Consider the following 27,929-nt stretch of genomic DNA (forward strand, 5'->3'; position numbering starts at 1 on the left):
GCTCGCCCCCCTCTCCGTGGCATCCTGCGGTGGGGCAACCAGTCCAAGTCTCTTCAGGTACTCATCGACTCGGGGGCCAATGTGAGTCTCATGGATGTTACCCTGGCGTCCGAGCTGGGCATCCCCACTCAAACCCTCTCCATTCCCATGGGTGTTAGAGTCAAGCCCTAATCTGTTTCACCTGTCCTTGTCTCCACCCACTCTAGGAGTTGCCCATCTTCTCCACTTATCCCCTGGGTATTTATACCTGTGTTTTCTGTCTCTGTGCCAGTTCGTCTTGTTTGTTCAAGCTTACCAGCGTTTTGTCTAAGCTCCTGCTTTTTCGTCTCTCTTTTCTCGCCCTCCTGGTTTTGACACCTGCCTGTCCTGGCTCCGAGCCCGCCTGCCTGACCACTCTGCCTGACCCTGAGCCTGCCTGCCGTCCTGTACCTTTGCCCCTACTCTGGATTATCAACCCCTGCCTGCCTTGACCTGTCGTTTGCCTACCCTTGTTACAATAAACATTGTTACTTCTACACAGTAGGCACTTAGGTCTTACCTGAAACTTGATAGATTTCCATGTTTTTAGTATACATTTTTCAAGATGAGAAGAGAATAGTCCAGTCCATTGGGTATCTCACTACAACTCCTTATGCCATGTCTTGAAATATGCAGACATATTAAAGGTAAGTTTACATTGTAATACTTCTGACAGCCAACTTTCTAGCTCCGCCCATAACTTTGCACTTGGTACTGTATTTGACACCATTCCTCTCCAGCCATTACCACGAGCCATTCCCTCGCAATTAAGATGCCACCAACCTCCTGTGTAATATATCTTTATTAGATAAGTATTCACACCCCTGAGTCAATACATGTTAGAATCTCCTTTCGCAGCGATTACAGATTTGAGTCTTTCTGGGTAAATCTCCAAGAGCTTTCCACACCTGGATTGTGCAACATTTGCCCATCATTTTTCAAAATTCTTTAATCTCTCTCAGGTTGGTTATTGATCATTGCCACACAACCATTTTTAAGTCTTGCCATAGACTTTCAAGCCAATTTAAGTCAAAACTGTGGCTAGGTCACTCAGGATCATTCACCGTCTTCTTGGTAATCGACACCAGTGTATATTTGGCCTTGTGTTTAAGGTTATTGTCCTGCTGAAAGGTGAACTTGTCTCCCAGTGTCTGTTGGAAAGCAGACTGAACCAAGCTTTCCTCTAGGGTTTTGCCTGTGCGTAGCTCTATTCCATTTCTTTTTATAAATAAAAACAACTTCATATTACTTGACGATGGCAAGCATACCCATAACATGATGCAGCCACCACCATGCTTGAAAATATGAAGAGTGGTACTCAGGGATGTGTTGTGTTGGATTTGCCCCAAACATAATGATTTGTACTCAGGACAAAAACCTTTTGCAGTATTACTTCAGTGCCTTATTGCAAACATGATGCATGTTTTGTAACATTTTTATTCTCGAAAGACTTCGTTCTTTTCATTCTGTAATTGATAGTATTGTGGAGTAACTACAATGTTGTTGATCCATCCTCAGCTATTGCCTATCACAGCCATTAAACTCGGTAACTGTTTTAATCTTCATTGGCCTCATAGCAAAATTCCTGAGCGGTTTCCTTCCTCTCCGTCAACTAAGTTAGGAAAGGGCGCCTGTATCTTTGTAACGATAGAGTGTATGAGCTCAAAGGGATAGTCAATGTCTGTTTGTTTTTTATACCCATCTACCAATAGATGGCCTTCTTTTCGAGGCATTGGAAAACCTCCCTGGTCTTTTTGGTTGAATCTGAACTTAAAATTCACTGCTCGACTGAGGGACCTTCCAAATAATTGTATGTGTGGGGTACAGAGATGGGGTAGTCGTTTAAAAATCCTGTTAAACACCATTATTGCGCACAGAGTGAGTCCATACAACTTATGTGACTTACTCCTGAACGTATTTAGGCTTGCCATAACAAAAGGTTTGAATACTTAATGACTCAGTACATTTCAGCTTTACATTTTTTATTAATTTGTAAACATGTGTAAAATCCTTCTACTTTGGGGTATTGTGTGTACATCAGTAATGCAAAATCTCAATTCAATCCATTTTCCTGCTACCAGTCACTTTTCAGCCCTGTTTACCTGTATATCCTGCTACCAGTCACTTTTCAGCCCTGTTTACCTGTATCTATTCCTGCTACTAGTCACTTTTCAGCCCTGTTTACCTGTATATCCTGCTACCAGTCACTTTTTATGTATAAACTCACCTCAACCACTCCAGTATCCCTGTATGTTGAATAAGGTACTGACACTGACCTGTATATACAACCACTCCAGTACCCCTGGACATTGAATAAGGTACTGACCTGTATATATTTGTATTGTCATGTTTCTTTAACTCTCATCGTTACAGAGTGGGGCGGCAGGGTAGCCTAGTGGTTAGAGTGTTGGACTAGTAACCAAAAGGTTGCAAGATCAAATCCCTGAGCCGACAAGGTACAAATCTGTCATTCTGCCCCTGAACAGGCAGTTAGCCCACTGTTTCTAGGCCATCATTGAAAATAAGAATTTGTTCTTAACTAACTTGCCTAGCTAAATAAAGGTTTTTAAAAAATTGTAGTTCTTGTGTGGTTTTATTCTATTTTCTATTATTATCTATATTATTATTATTATTATTGTTATTATTATTATTGTATCGTATCCTGTGCTCTTAATCGCTATTCTACCCAACTTGAAACACACACACACACACACACACACACACACACACACACACACACACACACACACACACACACACACACACACACACACACACACACACACACACACACACACACATTTCCTGAACCCGATTAATCAACCACACTTGCTTGTTTGGTAACTTAGTAATTTCAACAGCACTGTGACTGTGGCTAAGACTGACCAAGATGACATAGGACTGGGAGGATTGGAATGTCTACCACAGGGTCCACCCTATCATACACCTCGTCAGTTTACTGTTCTTTCAAGAGAGAGAAAAATCCCTGAGCATTGAAATTGTTCAGTCGCTTCTAACGGTACACATAGAAGCATGGGATAATCATGTTGGCACGACAGAACGGCATTGTTAGGATACAGGATTGTCACCTGTAAATGTGTCTAGATTCTACTAGAATTTATCTGAGAGGAATCGTCTCAGAACCCTCGTAAACAAGGAACATCAGATGCTGTAGCCTGTTTGTGTGTCACCATACTAAGGTACCTGATTCAGCTGGAGGTGGATAAACATGATCATGACGTTCACTCATCAGTGTTCTGAGACATAGAGGAGCTGTAGAAGATTCTCTCTAGTTCTGTCTCTCTCTCTGGGAGTGTGTGTCTGTCCTGCCTGCCTGTCTGTCAGTCCCTGGAATAGCAGCTAACTATGTGACCATGACTACACTCAACTATTTCTGTGAGGACAGGCTTATGGGAGGCTCCACTACTGTACATGATAACACACACACACGCACACACACACACACACACACACACACACACACACACACACGCACGCACGCACGCACGGACACACACGCACGCACACGCACGCACACGCACGCACGCACGGACACACACGCACGCACACACACGCACGCACACACACACACACACACACACACACACTGAATAATCACTGTACAACTCAGTAATAGTTTGACAAAAATCTGTCAAAGCCATTTCCAGTTTAAAAACAATAGCAGATGTTACAGCCTCAGCTATATGGTACTGCGTCCTTCTTAGTCTGCATCGATTTCAAACGGGGCACAGCACTCTCCCTATTGCTCAACATATGGTTTGAGCAGAACACTCTTAAGACACACCCTGCATGTTGCAGCTGAATTTCTGGCTTCAACCAGTTCTCACTCCCTGTCACCAAAATCTCTGCCAAAAGAATCAGAAGAAAAAGACAATGGGAATCTTTAGACCTTTTACTGTGTGAAGAGTACTAACAATTAACTTCACAGAGACAAGACTGTTTTAATTTTACTTTTGAGTCAGCAATTTCAGATCCATCAACAATTGACTGTTAGGGGACCCATTTAACCATTTACCACCACCCCTCTCATCTCTCCAACCCTCTCACCCTCACTGCATTCCAGAGGGGGTCCCTAAACCAACAAAGACCCCACATCAAACAGCCAGGCCCATGGCTGGGGGAAGCAGGTCGCCCACACACACACACACACACACACACACACACACACACACACACACACACACACACACACACACACACGCACACACACGCACGCACAGATACAGTCTTGTAAAACTAACACACACACACATATACACACACCAGCAGCAGCAGCAGAATCCGGACAGGAGGTGATTTCACTGTCTGAGTAACAGTTGGTTGAGTCTGGCTATGAATCCATAGACTAAACCAGACCATTATTCCAGGCGATGTTATGTTACACAGCAGCACAGCATTGTTGTTTAGCCACAGGGTATTTAGGGGCTGGTGTGAGCTCTACATCACCTCTGTGGGGCGTTGCTATTCAGGGGTGCTCAGTGGTGGAAGGATTAAGTGTTATAGTATAGTTGCGTGTGTGTGTGTGTGTGTGTGTGTGTGTGTGTGTGTGTGTGTGTGTGTGTGTGTGTGTGTGTGTGTGTGTGTGTGTGTGTGTGTGTGTGTGTGTGTGTGTGTGTGTGTGTGTGTGTGTGTGGTAGAGTTGCTCAGATGTTACATTAGTAGACAGCGTCTCTGAGCGTGCCATCTGTTGGCTGTGTGACTAATGCTGTGGTGGTGTAGTGGAATGATGCGGTGTACTCTCAGATCAGGTGTCCCAACTTCATCTGCTCCCCCAAAGGCTTCCTGTTCCTGTTCCTGGCTAGAGTGCAGCAGGTTCATGTCCACCCACCCACCCACCCACTTTAACCAGCCACTTAGTAATATATCGTCTGATTGATGATCTGTCAGAGCACCTGATGGGGTCCTGTCATCATAACTACATAGTCTTATAGCTTCAGATTACTGTAGATCAAAGGAGAACAGCCGAGAACACACTAGATTACTGTAGATCAAAGGAGAACAGCCGAGAACACACTAGATTACTGTAGATCAAAGGAGAACAGCCGAGAATACACTAGATTACTGTAGATCAAAGGAAAACAGCCGAGAATACACTAGATTACTGTAGATCAAAGGAAAACAGCCGAGAATACACTAGATTACTGTAGATCAAAGGAGAACAGCCGAGAATACACTAGGTTACTGTAGATCAAAGGAGAACAACCGAGAACGCACTAGATTACTGTAGATCAAAGGAGAACAGCCGAGAACGCACTAGATTACTGTAGATCAAAGGAGAATAGCTGAGAACACACTAGATGACTGTAGATCAAAGGAGAACAGCCGAGAATACACTAGATTACTGTAGATCAAAGGAGAACAGTCGAGAATACACTAGAGTACTGTATATCAAAGGAGAACAGTCGATAATACACTAGATTACTGTAGATCAAAGGAGGACAGACGATAATACACTAGATTACTGTAGATCAAAGGAGGACAGACGATAATACACTAGATTACTGTAGATCAAAGGAGAACTGCCGAGAATACACTAGATTACTGTAGATCAAAGGAGAACAGCCGAGAACACACTAGATTACTGTAGATCAAAGGAGAACAGCCGAGAATACACTAGATTACTGTAGACCAAAGGAGAACAGCCAAGAACACACTAGATTACTGTAGATCAAAGGAGAACGGCTGTGGATATACTAGATTACTGTAGATCAAAGGAGAAAAGCCGATAATACACTAGATTACTGTAGATCAAAGGGGAACAGCTGTGGATATACTGATTACTGTAGATCAAAGGAGAACAGCTGTGGATATACTAGATTACTGTAGATTGAAAGGAGAACAGCTGTGGATATACTAAATTATTGTAGATCGAAAGGAGAACAGCTGTGGATATACTAGATTACTGTAGATCGAAAGGAGAACAGCTGTGGATATACTAGATTACTGTAGATCGAAGGGAGAACAACTGTGGATATACTAGATTACTGTAGATCGAAGGGAGAACAACTGTGGATATACTAGATTACCATAGGTGGGTAGCTTTCTAGCCGGGTAGCTTTCCAGCTGGGTAGCCAGGTCTGCTTGTGATTTTGCCAGCTCTTCTGTCATTGGCATGAACACATGTGGAGATGATTCATGGAAAGAGAAAATGCTCTTAAATTAAACTTAAGTTACTTAAGAAATTACTTAAGTAGGAACTCTTCAGAATGCTTGCAAGGGCTGGCTATACATCTTGAAGGTGACCCTTGGCCAGGATACAGGGGCTCTGGTTGAAAGGAGTAGCTGAAGGGTGGGGCGAGGTGAGGAGGGGTGAAAGGGAGGGTGAGGGGAAGGGAAGACAAATATTATCCTTTCTATAATTACAGCCAGTGACTGAAAGACCTAAAGGACACAGTAGTGTTGTCGTCCCAGACCTGGTCTCTCTTTATGAGGCCACGCTGACACACTCATACAGGAAGTTAGCTATATAAATACCAGATAGCTATATAAATGGTGACCTTAACTATCAAGGTGAAGCCTAGGACATTGGTATAGAAATATTATTCATCTATAATAACAGATAGGAGGAGTAGCTTGAGGTAAAAAAATAAAAAAAACTTCATCTTAAACACCACAGATCTTGAGTAAGATGACCTTCTTCCAATCCAAAACAACGGACCCTAAACTGACAACAGATCAGTGTTCTTGCGTCATGATTCTGAGTTGAAATCACTCATCAGTGTATAGCAGCTGATATGGATGGATATAGGCTGTGTTTACACAGGCAGCCCAATTCTGATCTTTTGTCCAATTATTGGTAAAAGATATGATCTGATTGGTCAAAGGACCAATTAATGGAAAACATATCAGAATTGGGCTGCCTGTGTAAATGTAGCCTTAGTGACACAGACAAAGTATAATAAAAACAATGACTTTGTGAATTCTGAGAAAAAAATACTTTATTTTCAGAGAAAAAAATGAACACTTTTTGACTAGAAATCACTTCAAAACTGCAGGTTGTTTCCAGTATGTTTTTCTTGAGGGTTATTTGTTTTTAAAATGAATTCACATTTTATCATGATCTTAGCATGGATCTCAGTGTATATTACCATACAGTAAATCACTGAGTATATCCCTAACCACACCCATCATGTTAAAACAAAACAACACAACTAACTGGCATGGTAACATAAATAAATAATTGAAATTGGAGATAACATTTTTGGAGATTAATGTCCAACTCGTTTCTCAAAGACAATAAAAAACTTCACCATTTGTGTGTGTTTCTATGTTCCAACATTCACTACAGTGGCTGGACTCGACAAGGCACCAGAGTTTACCTTGGATCTATTCCACATCCTGATTGTAATACAGAAAAATCTAAACTGAATTCTAGATTTTAAACATTCATTTTACATATTTCCTATATTCTATATTTTGGGATTCTAGAGTAGGTTCTATTAAATTAACTTCGTTATCTGGATGTTTTGCATGTCTTCTTCACAGAGTCAAACACAATGCAACCACGTCATAATGGTACAGAAAGAGAGACCTGTCAGTGGTCCTTTGGTGGAATACACCACAGAGCTGTTTAATCAATCAATTAATAAGTCAATCAACCAACCAAGCACAGTGGTGTGTGTTCTCAGCAGCCTGTAACCAGAGTGCCGATATATCAAAGTCAGCAATCAGGTATCCCTATGAGACCAAGAGGACTCTTACTTTGAAATGTCTATTTCTCCAAAATTACTGTACATTTTTTAAATACTTTATCTTCAATTTTTATCAATAAATATGCTTTAACATTTAAATATAAAAACACAATGATGACCTTATAGATAATCTTTACAAACTGGCAGTGCATCTTGGGTGGACGAAGCAGTTAAATATCTGCATAAATACAGCAACATCAACACATCAATAAATACATTAAAAGAGAAGTATATGGTATAAATAAAAGTTTTACAGTACACTAGAAAATGACAACGAACAAACATGTGCAGGAAAATACAAATGTTGATTGGTAAAAACAACACTCCTGTTGAAGAAAGACCTGGCAGATGAAGAGAAGATGGTGTCCTTTCAGTCTGAGATTCCTGGTAGTCTTTTAACAAGAAGCAGCACTGAGTCCAGGCCCGTTTCCACAAGGCATCTCAGAGAAGGAGTGCTGATATAAGGTCTGTTCATATAATCTTATTCATTATGATCTGAAGGCTCCTTCTCTGAGATGCTTTGTGGATACGGGCCCAGAAACATTCCTCCTTTTCCTCTCAGCTTCCATATGCTCATCACCACTTCAGTCTTTTCTCCCAGCCAATCAGAGTTCCAGTTTTAGGCAGGCTCTCTCCTGATAGGTGGCAGGGACTACCTCAGAATCCTGAGCTACCCAATCACATCTGTCCATCAGTGAGAAGGGATGGGGCTATATGTACAGGTCACGCCCATCCAGTCCCCCTTCTCTTCCATACCTTCCAAGTCTCTCTGGGTTCACTCTTGGCTTTTTTTTTTACACTTCTTCTTTTCTATTTTGAGGTAGAATTTCCCTATCCTGTCCTGAAATATAGAGGGAGAAACAATGAGCAATCAAGTTTCCTTCAACACTCAGACCGTATGAAAACAAAACCAAAACTCATCTTTCATCAATCTAAATCCAGTCTCTGTTTCACATTCATACTGTAATGTACAGTAATGTTGAGGTTTCACTTTCTGCCTGACTCCTATCAATTTAGGAGAGGAAATAACATTTCATTTCAGGACTTGAAAATAGAGGATTTTTGTCTTTCCCTGGGTTTCCTTGGTAACTCACCCTTCTCTCCAACTCTTCAGTGGTTGGGTGCTGACCCCAGTTTCACCTTCTCCTCATTCTCTACGTCGTACGCTCCTCGCTTGTGAAACCTGTAGAAAAACAACAACAGAGTTAAGACCTGTGGATCCTGGAACTGTTTTGAAACAACAACAAAAACACCTGTGGTGGGAACAATAACGCTAAACTTTGACCATATTGAACTATGACCATATTGAACTATGACCATGTTGAACTATGACCATGTTGAACCATGACCATGTTGATCCATGACCATATTGAACTATGACCATATTGAACTATGACCATGTTGAACCATGACCATGTTGATCCATGACCATATTGAACTATGACCATGTTGATCCATGACCATGTTGAACTATGACCATGTTGAACCATGACCATGTTGAACTATGACCATGTTGATCCATGACCATGATGATCCATGACCATGTTGAACTATGACCATGTTGAACCATGACCATGTTGATCAATGACCATGTTGAACTATGACCATGTGGAACTATGACCATGTTGATCCATGACCATGTTGATCCATGACCATGTTGATCCATGACCATGTTGAACTATGACCATTTTGAACTATGACCATGTTGATCCATGACCATGTTGATCCATGACCATGTTGAACTATGACCATTTTGAACTATGACCATGTTGAACTATACTGTCATATGTTTGTTATAGCCTCAACTCCCTTTCCCCTACAATCAATTAGGTTGTTTACTATTCATTTCCTGTTGGCCCATTTCCAAAAGACAGTGTCAATACAGACTTTGTCTATCTTCAGCTGCTGCATAATGCAATGTGTGTTGTGTTATACAGCTGCCCTGGTTCTATACATCCCCTGTGTTATACAGCTGCCCTGGTTCTATACATCCCCTGTGTTATACAGCTGCCCTGGTTCTATACATCCCCTGTGTTATACAGCTGCCCTGGTTCTATACATCCCCTGTGTTATACAGCTGCCCTGGTTCTATACATCCCCTGTGTTATACAGCTGCCCTGGTTCTATACATCCCCTGTGTTATACAGCTGCCCTGGTTCTATACATCCCCTGTGTTATACAGCTGCCCTGGTTCTATACATCCCCTGTGTTATACAGCTGCCCTGGTTCTATACATCCCCTGTGTTATACAGCTGCCCTGGTTCTATACATCCCCTGTGTTATACAGCTGCCCTGGTTCTATACATCCCCTGTGTTATACAGCTGCCCTGGTTCTATACATCCCCTGTGTTATACAGCTGCCCTGGTTCTATACATCCCCTGTGTTATACAGCTGCCCTGGTTCTATACATCCCCTGTGTTATACAGCTGCCCTGGTTCTATACATCCCCTGTGTTATACAGCTGCCCTGGTTCTATACATCCCCTGTGTTATACAGCTGCCCTGGTTCTATACATCCCCTGTGTTATACAGCTACTCTGATTCTACTGACCTGAGCACCAGCAGCAGGCTGGTTCTATACATCCCCTGTGTTATACAGCTACTCTGATTCTACTGACCTGAGCACCAGCAGCAGGCCTATGATGGTTAGACAGAGAGAAGACAACACCACTGCCACCACAGCCAGAGCTGTGGTCCGGCTGTATCCTCCCACGTCCCTCCCCTCTGAAGCCAGCGTGAACAGGTGACACCGCTCCCCAGAGTAACTGGGACGACATCTGCACAAGGAGACCGAAAGAGAGAGAGAGGGGGAGAGGGACAGGGGTGAGATGTGATTCATGCAACATACAGTACAGCAGGCATATTGTTATTCTGGAGAGATAGAGAGCCACAGAGCGAGTTAGAGAAAGAGAGAGATTGAGAGAGAAAGAGCGATAAGAGAGGTATTTCTTACATGCATGATGGAGCTTTGATGTCCCTCAGGTAATGACAGCTGCCATGGATACAGAAGTTCTTATACTTCTTCAGACAAGGGTTCCTCTTCTTTCCCTTTCCCTTCTTCCTCCCCTTTCCACCTCTCCTCCTCTTCCCTTCACTCCTCTCAGCTTCCAAGATGGCCGATGGGTCTTTAGGTTTAGTCGACAATGCAACTAAAACAGAAAAGAGCACAGACAAGAAATGTTAATCAACTGAATGCATGGACCTAGCCAACACATCTCATAGAATACAGGTTTTATTGTACACCAGATAGGTGCAGTGAAATGTGTTGTTTTACAGGGTCAGCCATAGTAGTATGATAGGTGTTGTTTTATAGGGTCAGCCATAGTAGTATGATAGGTGTTGTTTTACAGGGTCAGCCATAGTAGTATGATAGGTGTTGTTTTACAGGGTCAGCCATAGTAGTATGATAGGTGTTGTTTTACAGGGTCAGCCATAGTAGTATGATAGGTGTTGTTTTACAGGGTCAGCCATAGTAGTATAATAGGTGTTGTTTTACAGGGTCAGTCATAGTAGTATGATAGGTGTTGTTTTACAGGGTCAGCCATAGTAGTATGATAGGTGTTGTTTTACAGGGTCAGTCATAGTAGTATGATAGGTGTTGTTTTACAGGGTCAGTCATAGTAGTATGATAGGTGTTGTTTTACAGGGTCAGCCATAGTAGTATGATAGGTGTTGTTTTACAGGGTCAGTCATAGTAGTATGATAGGTGTTGTTTTACAGGGTCAGTCATAGTAGTATAATAGGTGTTGTTTTACAGGGTCAGCCATAGTAGTATGATAGGTGTTGTTTTACAGGGTCAGCCATAGTAGTATGATAGGTGTTGTTTTACAGGGTCAGCCATAGTAGTATGATAGGTGTTATTTTACAGGGTCAGCCATAGTAGTATGATAGGTGTTGTTTTACAGGGTCAGCCATAGTAGTATGATAGGTGTTGTTTTACAGGATCAGCCATAGTAGTATGATAGGTGTTGTTTTACAGGGTCAGCCATAGTAGTATGATAGGTGCAGTGAAATGTGTTATTTTACAGGATCAGCCATCGCAGTATAATAGGTGCATACTCTAACCACTAGGCTACCTGGTACATAAAGTAAATGTAACTATTGGTTACATAGGAACAGTTGTTCAAATGGAACTGACAATCTACCAGTTAATCCAATGAATGATAGTGCCATAAATCATGTTTATAATGGGTATTCTAATACATGTGTCAGTGAGGATTCCAGAACCTATAAACTATAGGATGGTGATTTTCAACAGAGCAATAAACAAACATAAATCACAGCGCGTTATTAATTACCTCGAGGTAATTCCACCCCATAGTCCCCTGATGCATCGTCGTCATCTTCATGGTAGTAATCATAGTACTCCTCATCCTCTTCCTCGCTTCCATCCTCCTCCAACACTGGACCCTCCACTCCGTGCTTACTCTTCTCCATCCCTCCCTCCATCCTTCTGTCGCTCAGGACATCCAACAGGTTTATAACTGCTGTGTGCTGCGACCTCTCATTCTCATACCTGTCCACCACAGCTCCACTCACCAACCTCGAGACCACTGGAAAACACAAGGAATCACATGATTCAATTATTGATGCTACACTATTCACATATCTGTAGTTTAGAGATGTAGATTCCGACTGACACTGTGAAGAGTTCACCCAGGGAGCAACACTGGGTGAACATACATCATTTCAATGGAAAGAAAAGCTTGTGTTTCCAGTGAGCCAAAACTGCTTGAAAATAAGTCATTTCAAGCAGTTTTGGCTCACTGGAAACACAAGCTTTTCTTTCCAACACAGTCATTTATTCAGGTGCCAGGAAAATGGAGGGGTTTGAGTGGGCAAGTTGAAACATGTCTCTAGACTGAGAGCCCTGCATGAGGCCCCATGGCCCCTTCAGGTGAGCCTATACAACTGGATAGTTGAATTTCAGCTCCAAGAACTGTGAGGCACCCCAAAACATCATGCATGTACAGTATTCTGTACAGGGGAGACTATAATCCTGCTTGGCTATGGTACACAAAATGTTGCATAGACAGACAGTTAGCTAATGTACAAGAATATGAGTTAAAAATAAGTATATCCAGTTACATAAAGCATGTTTTAAAATAGAAAGATGACCACACTTCGTTCTTGAATAGCATAGGCTGGCCTACACCTTATGAAAATCGTTGACTCTTCTTTTAAAAGTTTAGGAGACTTGCTCAGAAGGTCATGGTTGAGAAGTTCGCACTCTTTTACAGTCAACAAGTGTAACTCCAAGACATGTCTCTTGTGAATAAGAAATATACCATTTAGGAGGAATAAAGTCTAGGATAAACTATTACCACCAACAGTTTATTCAATGTTAAAGTATAAACGCTACAGAAAAGGAACTATATAATCTGACCTGATATATGCAAGTGTAATTTGACACTAACCAAAGGCATGGACGAGCAGGAGCGCAACTCGTAGAATCCTCATGTCTTCAAACTTCAATCACCACCAACTGTAATTCTGTAAAAAGCACTGTATGTCGTTTTCCTTTCACTTGTACACGTAGTCAATATTTGTTCTCCTGAAACGTTCCTGTCTATTCCGTCGGTTCTCAGTGCGACTTTCTTATTCAAGATGCCGGGCGCGTATCGGGTAGCCGTTGCGCACTCAAACACAGCCTTTGCCTATTGGGGAAGAGTGGAAGGAGCGCCAGACTAGAGGCGTCACGATTTATATAGACTGCCTCGACCACGCCTATACAGTTGAATACAGTCACATACATATTACAACATGTTTATATGCTATACACCTTATTATAATGGTTAATATTTACAGTGGTTGAAACCATATACATGGGTTATACAGTTACAACACACTAATGTAGGCTAAATGATCATGTCTAATTTGTTGACTCTTTAGGCATTTTACTTAGAAAAATAACATAAAGGGTGCATTGCTTAACATTATATTGCTGATCATATTTTGTCTCTTTCTGTATCATTTGAATGAAAGTGAATAAAGGACTTACAAAAGGTTATCATTAGACCTGTGACTACATTAATAGAAAACGCATGCAAATTATGACATTTAGGGTCCGTTTTCCAGGCACAGTTTAATAAGCCTGGTCCTGATTAAAATCCATGTTCAATGAAGAGTATCTATTGAAATATCTACTTAAGTCAGGACAAGACTTAATCTAAAGCTGGGAAAACAGCTAAACATGTTTGAAACTGGTTTAAATAATAACATGATGTCAATCAAAAGCCACTGATCTAAGCATTTCGCTACACTCGCATTAACATCTGCTAACCATGTGTATGTGACAAATAAAATTTGATTTGATTTGATTTAAATGGACTTCTAGGTCTGTGACTTCAGCTGTTTCATCATAGGCCTTCACACGCAATGGAGACACACCTGAAGGACACGGGACAATATCAATAGTGACATCTAGTGGTGTGAAATGGCTACACATCTATAACCTCGTAAACATTAGCTGTTGTACCCAATACGTAGCTTATTTTTTATTTTTTTAATCATTATATACACATGCGTAATATTGGTATTATTGTTGCAATTAAAAACATATATATAATAAGAATAATAAGAATGAAAATACAAATACTTAGCCTCGCTTAAATATGGTAAGAAACATTTCTAATAATGCGAAGTGAATAAAAAAAAACACCGAGAATCATAAATTGATTACTTTGGACTTTCGCAAGCATCATAGGCGACGGCTCAGGCCTTGTCACGTGTCCCATTATGGAAAAATGGCCGACGGAGTAAGTGAAACAAACACAGCTGCTGAGGAAAGCGACGCCAAAGAAGAGGACCCCAAAGTTTTGGAAGTTCTTCCAGACAGCCACCCTGTTGGCGTTAGCAGCGATGAAGAGACTTCAAAAGACAAACCGGTGACCGAGAGCAACTGGTCAACACCGACCATGTCACTGGCACGGAAGGCAACCGAGACGATCAGCAGTGGGGTCAACTACGGTGCAGCGTTGAGAAACGCCACATCTTCGGGATCTGCCGCGAGCTCTCTGAAGTGTCCGACTAAACAAAACTCTACGGAGAATGACACCAACGCTAACCAATACCTACCGGGTACGTAACAAGAGTATTGTATTGCACGCCAATGTGGAGGTATATAAACTTGGTAGGGAGTTTCGTGCTGAACCAGTGACTTCACTCTTCTGTATCTCAACCGTCATTAGCTGTAAACACAATACATCAGAATGGCATAGTCCAACATCATAAATATAGACGACTGTATTCTAACAGTCTATATTTGTCCGTGGTCATTTCTTAATGTGCTTTTTTTTAAATGACTTTTGAACCGGAAACTCCCCTCTTTCTCGCCTTTCTTTCTCTCGCTCACCTCTTTTTTTTCTTTCTCTCCTGTCGTTCTCTTAATTTCCCTTTCTGTGTCTCTCCCTCTCTATTTGTAGCAGTGAAGGACCATATGGCTGTGGAGCGCTCCAACCTGTTCAGTATGATGAAGCTGAGTATTAAGGGTCTGATCCAGTCTTCTCTAAGTCTGGGCAGAACCCTGGACTCTGACTACCCTCCTCTGCAGCAGTTCTTTGTGGTTCTGGAGCAGTGCCTCAAACACGGACTGAAAGGTGAGACTTGCTCTGGAACAGGGGTGACTGGACAACCCTCAGTCTGGAGCGCTACTAGGTCTGTTTCAGACTTTTATCAGGGTCTTGATTAGCTGAATCGGGTGTGTTAGTGCGGGGCTGGAGCGAAAGCCTGCACAACCAAGTTGGAGACTTGGTAGTTTTCACCCTTTAAAGAACACTACCTAAACATTCACCTTACTTCTCTCTCTGTAGTAAAGAAGTCATTCATCAATCAGAATAAGTCTATCTGGGGTCCTCTGGAGCTGGTTCAGAAGCTGTGTCCTGATTCTACTGATATTACCACCAGTGCCAGAGACCTGCCAGGGATAAAGACTGGGTTGGGTCGGGCTCGGGCCTGGCTGCATCTGGCCCTTATGCAGAAGAAGCTGTCTGACTACCTGAAAGCCCTGCTGGACCATAAATACCTCCTGGTGTGAGTAGAGCTTAAGGCTCTGTTGCGAGAACTAAATCAGTGTAATAAGTATGTAATAAACATGTAACACCGGTAAGCATGTGTCCTATTCACGTTTACAGTAGTTATTGTATCTAACTTAATATATCTCTCCCTCCTTCCTCCCACAGTGAGTTCTATGATCCAGGAGCGTTGATGATGGAGGAGGAGGGAACAGTGATAGGAGGGATGCTGGTGGGGCTAAACGTCATTGATGCTAACCTCTGTATCAAAGGAGAGGACCTGGACTCCCAGGTCGGGGTCATAGACTTCTCCTTGTACCTGAAGGACCCTATGACCACTGAGACCACTAAGGAGTAAGTACAAAGACTCCAGCCACTCTAGTCATAGACTGTTCTCTCTGCTACTGCACGGCAAGCGGTACCGGAGCGCCAAGTCTAGGTCCAAAAGGATCCAACAGCTTCTACCCATACACTATGTATAAACCACACTCATCTCTCTATGATACAAATATGAACCACACTCCTCTCTCTCTGTTATACTTTGTCTCTTCTCCTGTAACCTCTCCTTCTCTCCTCTGTCAGTGATACTAAGATGACAGCCATATTGGACCAGAAGCACTACATTGAGGAGCTGAACAGACACCTGAGCTGCTCTGTCTCTGACCTGCAGGCCAAGATGGACTCCATAGAGAAGACCAACGGCAAGCTCATTGAGGAGGTCAGAGGAGCTTATGTGTTTTAATCCTTGGTAGTGTTTATTAACCCCCTAGAGTTGATGCCTGCGGAAATCAAATTGGCGTAATACAAAATTCCCATAAATCTGTAAGTTTAAGCTAGACGTGTTTTTCCACTGCATCTGACGATGTTTCCCTTCCGCATCTGACCATGTTTCCCTTCCGCATCTGACGATGTTTCCCTTCCGCATCTGACCATGTTTCCCTTCCGCATCTGACGATGTTTCCCTTCCGCATCTGACGATGTTTCCCTTCCGCATCTGACGATGTTTCCCTTCCGCATCTGACGATGTTTCCCTTCCGCATCGGACGATGTTTCCCTTCCGCATCGGACGATGTTTCCCTTCCGCATCGGACGATGTTTCCCTTCCGCATCGGACGATGTTTCCCTTCCGCATCTGACGATGTTTCCCTTCCGCATCGGACGATGTTTCCCTTCCGCATCGGACGATGTTTCCCTTCCGCATCGGACGATGTTTCCCTTCCGCATCGGACGATGTTTCCCTTCCGCATCGGACGATGTTTCCCTTCCGCATCGGACGATGTTTCCCTTCCGCATCTGACGATGTTTCCCTTCCGCATCTGACGATGTTTCCCTTCCGCATCTGACGATGTTTCCCTTCCGCATCTGACGATGTTTCCCTTCCGCATCTGACGATGTTTCCCTTCCGCATCTGACGATGTTTCCCTTCCGCATCTGACGATGTTTCCCTTCCGCATCTGACGATGTTTCCCTTCCGCATCTGACGATGTTTCCCTTCCGCATCGGACGATGTTTCCCTTCCGCATCTGGGGTGAAAGGTGGCAGAGCTAGAATGGTGTTTGTCAGACCATGTGACATCCTGAAAACTGTTGTTCTCACAGAAACGTCTGTATTATGCGAACGGTTTGACCTACAAAGAAACATGAGACTCACGAACATGATGGTGTTCTCCGTTTTGCTTTACGACCCCCATCACATGACTCGTCCTGAAGTCGGTACCGCTGATCTGTCAACTTCTGTCTGTAGTGTCTGAATAGTTTAGCTACACACTAATATGACCCCTCTGTGGAATGGTTAGTCTCTCACAAACACAGATGAACTGAGCAAAACACAGATAGACACTTCAGAACAACTTCCTTTAGATAGTAAAAAAACAATAATCTGTTTAACCATGTATGAAGCTGTTATTCAATGTCTTTCTATGGGCAGTAAGGCCAAATTCAATGTTTCAAATCCAATTTTATTTGTCACATGCTCCGAAAAGAACAGGTTACAGCGAAGTGCTTACTTACAAGCCCTTAACCAACAATACAGTTTTAAGAAAGAAAAAGTGTTAAAGTATTTACTAAAATAAGTTTAATTGTTTTTTTTTATCTGTATATAAAACTAAATATTTATTGATATTAGTTGGCAGGAGTCTTCAACATTATATATGGTCATTTGTATATAGAGTTAATAATTTCATAACGAGGACAGCAATCACTTTTGCTACCGCGCTGCATGGTCGAAGCAGGAGAAGAAGAGAAGCTCACTCTGAGTTGTCATGACTTCCAAACAGTCAAACCATTCGATTACAAGACCGGAGGAAATCCAAATTTGTGCTATATACACCAAAGGCATATACACTGAACACAAATGTATAAACCCAACATGCAACAATTTCAAAGATTTCACTGAGTTAAAGTTCATATAAGGAAACCAGTCGATTGGAATAAATACATTAGGTCCTAATCTATGGATTTCACATGACTGGGAATACAGATATGCATCTGTTGGTCACTGATACTGTTAAAAAAACATGCCTTTAAAAAAAAGTTAGGGGCCTGGATTAGAAAACCAGTCAGTATCTGGTGTGACCACCATTTGCCTCATGCAGCGTGACACATCTTCTTATCAGAGTTGATCAGGCTGTTGATTGTGACCTGAGGAATTTTGTCCCGCTCCTCTTCAATGGCTGTGCAAAGTTGCTGGATATTGGAGGGAACTGGAACATGCAGTCGTACACATTGATCCAGAGCATCCCACACATGCTCAATGGGTGACGTGTCTGGTGAGTATGCAGGCCATGGAAGAATTGGGACATTTTCACTTTCCAGGAATTGTGTACAGATTATTGCGACATGGTGATGGCGGCGGATGAATGGCACGACAATGGGCCTCAAGATCCCGTCACGGTAACTCTTTGAATTCAAATTGCCATCAATAAAATACAATTGTGTTCGTTGTCCATAGGTTATGCAAGGGGCTCCTGAGTGGTGCAGCGGTCTAGGGCACTGCATCTCAGTGCAAGAGGCGTCACTGCAGTCCCTGGTTCGAATCCAGGCTGCATCACATCCGGCCGTGTTTGGGAGTCCCATTGGGCAGCACAGAATATGCCCAGCGTTGTCCGGGGTAGGCCGTCACTGTAAATAAGAATTAGTTCTTAACTGACTTGCTGAGTTAAATAAAGGTTCGATTTAAATAAATAGATAAATGCCTGCCCATATCATAACCCCACCGCTACCATGGAACACAAGCTAGACATCAGCAAACCGCTCGCCCACACAATGATCTGCCCGGAACAGTTGAAACCGGGATTCATCCATCCGTGAAGAGCACACTGTTCCAGCGTGTCAGTGGCCATGGAAGGTGAGCATTTGCCCACTGAAGTCAGTACGACGCTGAACTGCAGTCACGTCAAGACCCTGGTGAGGACGACAAGCAGATGAGCTTCCCTGAGACGGTAAACCCACAGTTCCATCAGCTGTCCGGGTGGCTGGTCCCACAGTTCCATCAGCTGTCCGGGTGGCTGGTCCCACAGTTCCATCAGCTGTCCGGGTGGCTGGTCCCACAGTTCCATCAGCTGTCCGGTTGGCTGGTCCCACAGTTCCATCAGCTGTCCGGTTGGCTGGTCCCACAGTTCCATCAGCTGTCCGTCCGGGTGGCTGGTCCCACAGTTCCATCAGCTGTCCGGTTGGCTGGTCCCACAGTTCTATCAGCTGTCCGTCCGGGTGGCTGGTCCCACAGTTCTATCAGCTGTCCGTCCGGGTGGCTGGTCCCACAGTTCTATCAGCTGTCCGTCCGGGTGGCTGGTCCCACAGTTCTATCAGCTGTCCGTCCGGGTGGCTGGTCCCACAGTTCTATCAGCTGTCCGTCCGGGTGGCTGGTCCCACAGTTCCATCAGCTGTCCGTCCGGGTGGCTGGTCCCACAGTTCCATCAGCTGTCCGTCCGGGTGGCTGGTCCCACAGTTCCATCAGCTGTCCGTCCGGGTGGCTGGTCCCACAGTTCCATCAGCTGTCCGTCCGGGTGGCTGGTCCCACAGTTCCATCAGCTGTCCGTCCGGGTGGCTGGTCCCACAGTTCCATCAGCTGTCCGGTTGGCTGGTCCCACAGTTCCATCAGCTGTCCGGTTGGCTGGTCCCACAGTTCCATCAGCTGTCCGGTTGGCTGGTCCCACAGTTCCATCAGCTGTCCGTCCGGGTGGCTGGTCCCACAGTTCCATCAGCTGTCCGTCCGGGTGGCTGGTCCCACAGTTCTATCAGCTGTCCGTCCGGGTGGCTGGTCCCACAGTTCTATCAGCTGTCCGTCCGGGTGGCTGGTCCCACAGTTCTATCAGCTGTCCGTCCGGGTGGCTGGTCCCACGGTTCTATCAGCTGTCCGTCCGGGTGGCTGGTCCCACGGTTCTATCAGCTGTCCGTCCGGGTGGCTGGTCCCACAGTTCTATCAGCTGTCCGTCCGGGTGGCTGGTCCCACAGTTCTATCAGCTGTCCGTCCGGGTGGCTGGTCTCAGATGATCCCACAGGTAAAGAAGCCAGATGTGGAGGTCTTGGGCTGGAATGGTTACATGTTGTTTACGGTTGTGAGGCCGGTTGCACAGACTGCCAAATTCTCTAAAACAAAAGATGATAATTTATCTAGCAACATCTCTGGTGGACATTCCTGCAGTCAGCATGCCGATTGCACACTCCCTCAACTTGTGGCAAAACTGCACATTTTAGTGGCCTTTTGTCCCCAGCACAAGGTGCACCTGTGTAATGGTCAGGCTGTTTAATCAGCTTCTTGATATGCCACACCTGTCAGGTGGATGGATTATTTTGGCAAATGCACACTAACAGGGATGTAAACACATTTGTGCACAACTTTTGAGATACGCTTTCTGTGCATATGGAACATTTCTGGATCTTTTATTTCAGCTCATCAATCAATCAAATGTATTTATAAAGCCCTTCTTACATCAGCCAATCTCACAAAGTGCTATACAGAAACCCAGCATAAAACCCCAAACGGCAAGCAATGCAGATGTAGAAGCACGGTGGCTAGGAAAAACTCCCTAGAAATGGCCAAAACCTATAGAGGAACCAGGCTATGAGGGGTGGCCAGTCCTCTTCTGGCTGTGCCGGGTGGAGATTATAACAGAACATGTCCAAGATGTTCAAATGTTCATAGATGACTAGCAGGGTCAGATAATAATTGTCACAGTGGTTGTAGAGGGTGCAACAGGTCAGCACCTCAGGAGTAAATGTCAGTTGGCTTTTCATAGCCAGTCATTCAGCGTTAGAGACAGCAGGTGCGGGAGAGAGAGTGTCGAAAACAGCAGGTACAGAACAGGAAGCACATCCGGAGACCAGGCCAGGGTTCCATAGCCGCAGGCAGAACAGTTGAAACTGGAGCAGCAGCACGGCCAGGTGGACTGGGGACTGCAAGGGGTCATCATGCCAGGTAGTCCTGATACATGGTCCTAGGGCTCAGGTCCTCCAAGAGAGCGAGAATTAGAGGGAGCATACTTAAATTCACACACACCGGATAAGACAGGAGAAATACTCCAGATATAACAGACTGACCCTAGCCCCCCCTACTGGAGGCTGAGACAGGAGAAATACTCCAGATATAACAGACTGACCCTAGCCCCCCCTACTGGAGGCTGAGACAGGAGAAATACTCCAGATATAACAGACTGACCCTAGCCCCCCCTACTGGAGGCTGAGACAGGAGAAATACTCCAGATATAACAGACTGACCCTAGCCCCCCCTACTGGAGGCTGAGACAGGAGAAATACTCCAGATATAACAGACTGACCCTAGCCCCCCCTACTGGAGGCTGAGACAGGAGAAATACTCCAGATATAACAGACTGACCCTAGCCCCCCCTACTGGAGGCTGAGACAGGAGAAATACTCCAGATATAACAGACTGACCCTAGCCCCCCCTACTGGAGGCTGAGACAGGAGAAATACTCCAGATATAACAGACTGACCCTAGCCCCCCCTACTGGAGGCTGAGACAGGAGAAATACTCCAGATATAACAGACTGACCCTAGCCCCCCCTACTGGAGGCTGAGACAGGAGAAATACTCCAGATATAACAGACTGACCCTAGCCCCCCCTACTGGAGGCTGAGACAGGAGAAATACTCCAGATATAACAGACTGACCCTAGCCCCCCCTACTGGAGGCTGAGACAGGAGAAATACTCCAGATATAACAGACTGACCCTAGCCCCCCCTACTGGAGGCTGAGACAGGAGAAATACTCCAGATATAACAGACTGACCCTAGCCCCCCCTACTGGAGGCTGAGACAGGAGAAATACTCCAGATATAACAGACTGACCCTAGCCCCCCCTACTGGAGGCTGAGACAGGAGGGGTCAGGAGACCAACGCGTTACATGCTGCGTTTTATATTTCTCCAGTATACATCATTCAGACAGACAGAAGTCAGCTCATGAGTTCCATCAGCAGCAGATTTTCATTTAGAAAATGAATGTGTTTATGCAATGCAATGTTAGTGCTTCAAATCGTATCGCACCGAATCGCACAGAATCGTTTCAAACTGAAACGTATCGTATCGAAGCCCATGTATCCAGATACATGGAATGTCTTGAAAGGTAGAGATGCACATCTGTAGTTATAACCCTACATAATGCTTGTGGATCTGTTATATAACCCTATGTAGTTGTTATGTGTTCTATTACTATATGTAATGATTATGGATGTTTATAACCATATAGTCCTTACAAATGTGTTGGAACCGTACATAGTGCTTATGGATGTGTTAACCCCACAGTCCTTACAGGTGTGTTAACCCCACAGTCCTTACGGGTGTGTTAACCCCACAGTCCTTACCGGTGTGTTAACCCCACAGCCCTTACGGGTGTGTTAACCCCACAGCCCTTACGGGTGTGTTAACCCCACAGCCCTTACGGGTGTGTTAACCCCACAGCCCTTACGGGTGTGTTAACCCCACAGCCCTTACGGGTGTGTTAACCCCACAGCCCTTACGGGTGTGTTAACCCCACAGTCCTTACGGGTTTGTTAACCCCACAGCCCTTACGGGTGTGTTAACCCCACAGTCCTTGCGGGTGTGTTAACCCCACAGTCCTTACGGGTGTGTTAACCCCACAGCCCTTACGGGTGTGTTAACCCCACAGCCCTTGCGGGTGTGTTAACCCCACAGTCCTTGCGGGTGTGTTAACCCCACAGCCCTTACGGGTGTGTTAACCCCACAGCCCTTACGGGTGTGTTAACCCCACAGCCCTTACGGGTGTGTTAACCCCACAGCCCTTACGGGTGTGTTAACCCCACAGCCCTTGCGGGTGTGTTAACCCCACAGCCCTTGCGGGTGTGTTAACCCCACAGCCCTTGCGGGTGTGTTAACCCCACAGCCCTTGCGGGTGTGTTAACCCCACAGCCCTTGCGGGTGTGTTAATGTTTTTATTTTTTATTAATCAAGTTAATCGCAGGATTTGCTGTGATTAATTGCAAATTCCCTAATTTGCTCAGTGTGAACTGTAGTTTAAGATTTTTCATACAAAAAAGCATTACAAGAATATTCTGGTGTTGAATTTGTCTAAAGTAATGAGGTAAAGTGAGAAAAGCAGACGTTCTTTAGCCTCCGTGTCAACATGTTTTTACATGGTAGATTTGAGCTGGATAGATTTATTTAGGTGTTTTCAGTGTATTTTAACACTTTCAGACAATGAGATTAATGGGGGGAAAATAACCCTACATAGTGCTTATTGATGTGTTATAACCCTACATAGTGCTTATTGATGTGTTATAACCCTACATAGTGCTTATTGATGTGTTATAACCCTACATAGTGCCTATTGATGTGTTATAACCCTACATAGTGCTTATTGATGTGTTATAACCCTACATAGTGCTTATTGATGTGTTATAACCCTACATAGTGCTTATTGATGTGTTATAACCCTACATAGTGCCTATTGATGTGTTATAACCCTACATAGTGCCTATTGATGTGTTATAACCCTACATAGTGCTTATTGATGTGTTATAACCCTACAGTTGACAGCAGCGACAGACAGAATTAACTCTTTACGGGAGGAACAGGAAACACTGAAACATGAGAATGAGACCATCGTCCAGAGCAACCAGAAGAAAGAGGAGGTCAGGACTCACTGTTTTTACTCTGTGTAACTTTAATCTAACTCAGACAACATAAAGAGCTGCCATTTCACGTCCTGTGTGATGTCCTAGGTGACCCTGGAGGACAGTGCAGTAGAGCTGGAGACATACAGACAGACACGACAGGGCCTGGATGAGATGTACAGTGTGGTCTGGAAACAGTACCAGGAGGAGAAACGCATCAGACAGGTGTGTGTGTGTGTGTGTGAGAGAGAGAGAAACAGTACCAAGAGGAGAAACGCATCAGGTGTGAGTGAAACAGTACCAGGAGGAGAAATGCATCAGACAGGTGTGTGAGAAACAGTACCAGGAGGAGAAATGCATCAGACAGGTGTGTGAGAAACAGTACCAGGAGGAGAAATGCATCAGACAGGTGTGTGTGTGAGAAACAGTACCAGGAGGAGAAAAGCATCAGACAGGTGTGTGTGAGAAACAGTACCAGGAGGAGAAATGCATCAGACAGGTGTGTGTGTGAGAAACAGTACCAGGAGGAGAAATGCATCAGACAGGTGTGTGAGAAACAGTACCAGGAGGAGAAATGCATCAGACAGGTGTGTGTGTGAGAAACAGTACCAAGAGGAGAAATGCATCAGACAGGTGTGTGAGAAACAGTACCAAGAGGAGAAATGCATCAGACAGGTGTGTGTGTGAGAAACAGTACTAGGAGGAGAAAAGCATCAGACAGGTGTGTGTGAGAAACAGTACCAGGCGGAGAAATGCATCAGACAGGTGTGTGTAACAGCAAGATGAACAACGAGCTCTACATTTCTTTAAGAGATCCTAGCTAACTGCCTCTACAATAGGTGTGTGTGTTCCTGTACATTTTATTTCTGTGTGTAGGCGTTGGAGAGGGAGCTGGAGCTGCAGATAGGACTAAAGCAGGAGATGGAGATGGCCATGAGGCTGCTGGAGAAAGACACACATGAGAAACAGGACACACTGCAAGCCCTCCGACAACAACTAGACCAGGTCAAAACCCTCAACCTGCAGATGTTCCATAAGACACAGGTAACACACACACACTCTCTCACTTACGCAGCAACACCCTCGTGAGTACACACCTCTTGACAGAATGTGTGTGCAGGACTGTGAGCGTGAGGCCCAGAGGAAGCAGGAGGAAGAGGGACAGCTGGAGGAGAAGATAAACCAGATGAAGACCACCATTAAGGAGATGGAGCAGAGGTGTGTGTGTGTGTGTACAGGGTGGTTTCCATGATGGTTTCTTTGTTTTAACAGGATTGAATTGTAGCCCATGTATTTTCAGACTGCAGAACTCTGAGCGTGATCGCAGACAAAGTGACCAGATGGTCATGAGGACAGAGCTGGAGGGCAGGGTAGCCTCCCTACAGAAACAACTGTCTGACCTGGACACACTGAGGTACGTAAGCACGGGGATACACACACACAGACGTTGTGACCCACTCCCCTGTCTCCCTAGGCTGGGTCTGGAGAGTGATCTGTGCAATGAGAAGGAGCAGAGACAGGCCATTCAGAGAGCTCTACAGAGAGAACAGGACAACAGCACCGAGCTACGCACCCAACTACAGCAGATACAGGGGCTACACACGGTCAGCTTCTCACAGACACAGAGAAAAGAGAAGTCTACCTCCTGTTTTTCTTCTGAGCTGGTTTCTGTGTGTCTCTAGGAGCTGCAGGATGTTCGTCAGGAGAAGCAGCAGCTCCAGCAGACCTGTCAGGAGCAGGAGACGGCCTTACAGGAGATGGGCCTACACCTCAGCCAGTGAGTACTGTAGTAGACGGCCTTACAGGAGAAGGGCCTACACCTCAGCCAGTGAGTACTGTACTAGACGGCCTTACAGGAGATGGGCCTACACCTCAGCCAGTGAGTACTGTACTAGACAGCCTTACAGGAGATGGGCCTACACCTCAGCCAGTGAGTACTGTACTAGACGGCCTTACAGGAGATGGGCCTACACATCAGCCAGTGGGTACTGTACTAGACGGCCTTACAGGAGATGGGCCTACACCTCAGCCAGTGAGTACTGTACTAGACGGCCTTACAGGAGAAGGGCCTACACCTCAGCCAGTGAGTACTGTACTAGACGGCCTTACAGGAGATGGGTCTACACCTCAGCCAGTGAGTACTGTAGTAGACGGCCTTACAGGAGATGGGTCTACACCTCAGCCAGTGAGTACTGTACTAGACGGCCTTACAGGAGATGGGCCTACACCTCAGCCAGTGAGTACGGTAGTAGACGGCCTTACAGGAGATGGGCCTACACCTCAGCCAGTGAGTACTGTACTAGACGGCCTTACAGGAGAAGGGCCTACACCTCAGCCAGTGAGTACTGTAGTAGACGGCCTTACAGGAGATGGGCCTACACCTCAGCCAGTGAGTACTGTAGTAGATGGCCTTACAGGAGATGGGCCTACACCTCAGCCAGTGAGTACTGTACTAGACGGCCTTACAGGAGAAGGGCCTACACCTCAGCCAGTGAGTACTGTAGTAGACGGCCTTACAGGAGATGGGCCTACACCTCAGCCAGTGAGTACTGTAGTAGACGGCCTTACAGGAGATGGGCCTACACCTCAGCCAGTGAGTACTGTACTAGACGGCCTTACAGGAGATGGGCCTATTTACATCTCTCTTCCTTCCTGTGTTCCATCTGTTTATCTTTGTGTGACTCATCTCTCTTGTAGGTCTAAACTGAAGATGGAGGACTTCAAAGAAGTCAACAAAGCCCTGAAGGTAAGGTGTTCCCTGTCCTACATGAACACTTCCCCTAGCCCACCGTTATACCAAGTCTCTACGGTGAAGAACAGACGAGACATCGGCACTCACCGCTGGTCTTAGAATTCTCCTTGTACCTGAACGACCCCATGACCCCCACCTTCACAGCACAGACACACACTCATTTCTGTAATCATTCGTGATTGAGCATTGTTGTCTCTGTGTCCATCAGGGCCAAGCCTGGCTGAAAGATGATGAGGCTACACAGTGTAAACAATGTCAGAAGGAGTTCTCCATCGCTCGCAGAAAGGTACGGCTCTGTCCATCCATCTCTTCGTTGTGGACTCTGGTCTGTGGCAGATGTTTAGAAAGGCATTTGTATGAAATGCTGTCATTTGCCACAAGGTTAACAAATACAGTTCTACTAAATGTCCCTGTTTTTTCCTGTCTGTTTGTCTGCAGCACCACTGTAGGAACTGTGGAGATATCTACTGTAACAGTTGTTCTAGTAATGAGTTGGCCCTGCCCTCCTACCCTCGACCTGTACGAGTCTGTGACATCTGCCACTCACTACTGCTGCAGAGGAGCATCTCTTCCTCCTGACGGAACACACACACACCTCTTCTTCCTCCTGACGGAACACACACACACACCTCTTCTTCCTCCTGACGGAACACACACACACACCTCTTCTTCCTCCTGACGGAATACACACACACACCTCTTCTTCCTCCTGACGGAACACACACACACCGCTTCTTCCTCCTGACGGAACACACACACACACCTCTTCTTCCTCCTGACGGAATACACACACACCTCTTCTTCCTCCTGACGGAATACACACACACCTCTTCTTCCTCCTGACTGAATACACACACCTCTTCTTCCTCCTGACGGAATACACACACACCTCTTCTTCCTCCCGACTGAACACACACACCTCTTCTTCCTCCTGACTGAACACACACACCTCTTCTTCCTCCTGACTGAACACACACACCTCTTCTTCCTCCTGACTGAACACACACACTGCTTCTTCCTCCCGACTGAACACACACACCTCTTCTTCCTCCTGACTGAACACACACACCTCTTCTTCCTCCTGACTGAACACACACACCTCTTCTTCCTCCTGACTGAACACACACACTGCTTCTTCCTCCTGACGGAACACACACACACACCTCTTCTTCCTCCTGACGGAACACACACACACACCTCTTCTTCCTCCTGACGGAACACACACACACACCTCTTCTTCCTCCTGACGGAATACACACACACCTCTTCTTCCTCCTGACTGAACACACACACCTCTTCTTCCTCCTGACTGAATACACACACCTCTTCTTCCTCCTGACGGAACACAC

At 45.0% G+C, this 27,929-nt stretch overlaps 2 protein-coding genes across 6 annotated transcripts; one reads left to right on the top strand and one right to left on the bottom strand.

The window, feature by feature from the left end:
• Positions 1-6,951: 6,951 nt before the first annotated feature.
• Positions 6,952-14,757, bottom strand: LOC139390760 (proheparin-binding EGF-like growth factor). Of its 2 annotated transcripts, XM_071138117.1 has the most exons (7): positions 14,413-14,757; positions 13,148-13,223; positions 12,029-12,283; positions 10,684-10,879; positions 10,349-10,507; positions 8,825-8,913; positions 6,952-8,571 (listed from the first exon to the last, which is right to left on the bottom strand). In XM_071138117.1, exons 2-6 carry the CDS (start codon positions 13,188-13,190, stop codon positions 8,841-8,843), a joined length of 726 nt encoding a protein of 241 aa, XP_070994218.1. In that variant the 5' UTR covers positions 13,191-13,223; positions 14,413-14,757; the 3' UTR covers positions 6,952-8,571; positions 8,825-8,840. The 2 variants fall into 2 exon arrangements, with proteins under 2 accessions (XP_070994218.1, XP_070994217.1); XM_071138116.1 differs by lacking the exon at positions 14,413-14,757 and having other exon boundaries at positions 6,960-8,571; positions 13,148-13,411.
• Positions 14,467-27,381, top strand: LOC139390757 (RUN and FYVE domain-containing protein 1-like). Of its 4 annotated transcripts, XM_071138113.1 has the most exons (15): positions 14,467-14,810; positions 15,155-15,328; positions 15,542-15,761; positions 15,911-16,096; positions 16,325-16,460; positions 23,745-23,846; positions 23,937-24,053; positions 24,705-24,872; positions 24,949-25,046; positions 25,129-25,242; positions 25,303-25,432; positions 25,511-25,605; positions 26,526-26,574; positions 26,789-26,866; positions 27,019-27,379. In XM_071138113.1, exons 1-15 carry the CDS (start codon positions 14,477-14,479, stop codon positions 27,157-27,159), a joined length of 2,142 nt encoding a protein of 713 aa, XP_070994214.1. In that variant the 5' UTR covers positions 14,467-14,476; the 3' UTR covers positions 27,160-27,379. The 4 variants fall into 4 exon arrangements, 3 of the variants coding, with proteins under 3 accessions (XP_070994214.1, XP_070994213.1, XP_070994212.1); XR_011629536.1 differs by having other exon boundaries at positions 14,477-14,810; positions 25,129-25,432; positions 25,511-26,421; positions 27,019-27,103; XM_071138112.1 differs by having other exon boundaries at positions 14,477-14,810; positions 15,158-15,328; positions 25,129-25,432; positions 27,019-27,381.
• Positions 27,382-27,929: the final 548 nt, after the last annotated feature.

The sequence above is a fragment of the Oncorhynchus clarkii genome, chromosome 31, assembly GCF_045791955.1.
Source record: "Oncorhynchus clarkii lewisi isolate Uvic-CL-2024 chromosome 31, UVic_Ocla_1.0, whole genome shotgun sequence".
In the NCBI taxonomy this organism is placed as follows: Eukaryota; Metazoa; Chordata; class Actinopteri; order Salmoniformes; family Salmonidae; genus Oncorhynchus; species Oncorhynchus clarkii.

Bases quoted from the DNA above. Each gene is read 5' to 3' on its own strand.
- LOC139390760 (XM_071138117.1), bottom strand. From the start codon at position 13,190: ATGAGGATTCTACGAGTTGCGCTCCTGCTCGTCCATGCCTTTG. The intron at 10,880-12,028 runs GTAATTAATAAC...TTTCTGTTTTAG, and splicing joins TGGGGTGGAATTACCTCGAG to TTGCATTGTCGACTAAACCT. The intron at 8,914-10,348 runs GTCAGTAGAATC...GTTTTTCTACAG, and splicing joins GGCCTGCTGCTGGTGCTCAG to GTTTCACAAGCGAGGAGCGT.
- LOC139390757 (XM_071138111.1), top strand. From the start codon at position 14,477: ATGGCCGACGGAGTAAGTGAAACAAACACAGCTGCTGAGGAAAGCGAC. The intron at 15,762-15,910 runs GTGAGTAGAGCT...TTCCTCCCACAG, and splicing joins GACCATAAATACCTCCTGGT to TGAGTTCTATGATCCAGGAG. The intron at 25,433-25,510 runs GTCAGCTTCTCA...GTGTGTCTCTAG, and splicing joins AGATACAGGGGCTACACACG to GAGCTGCAGGATGTTCGTCA.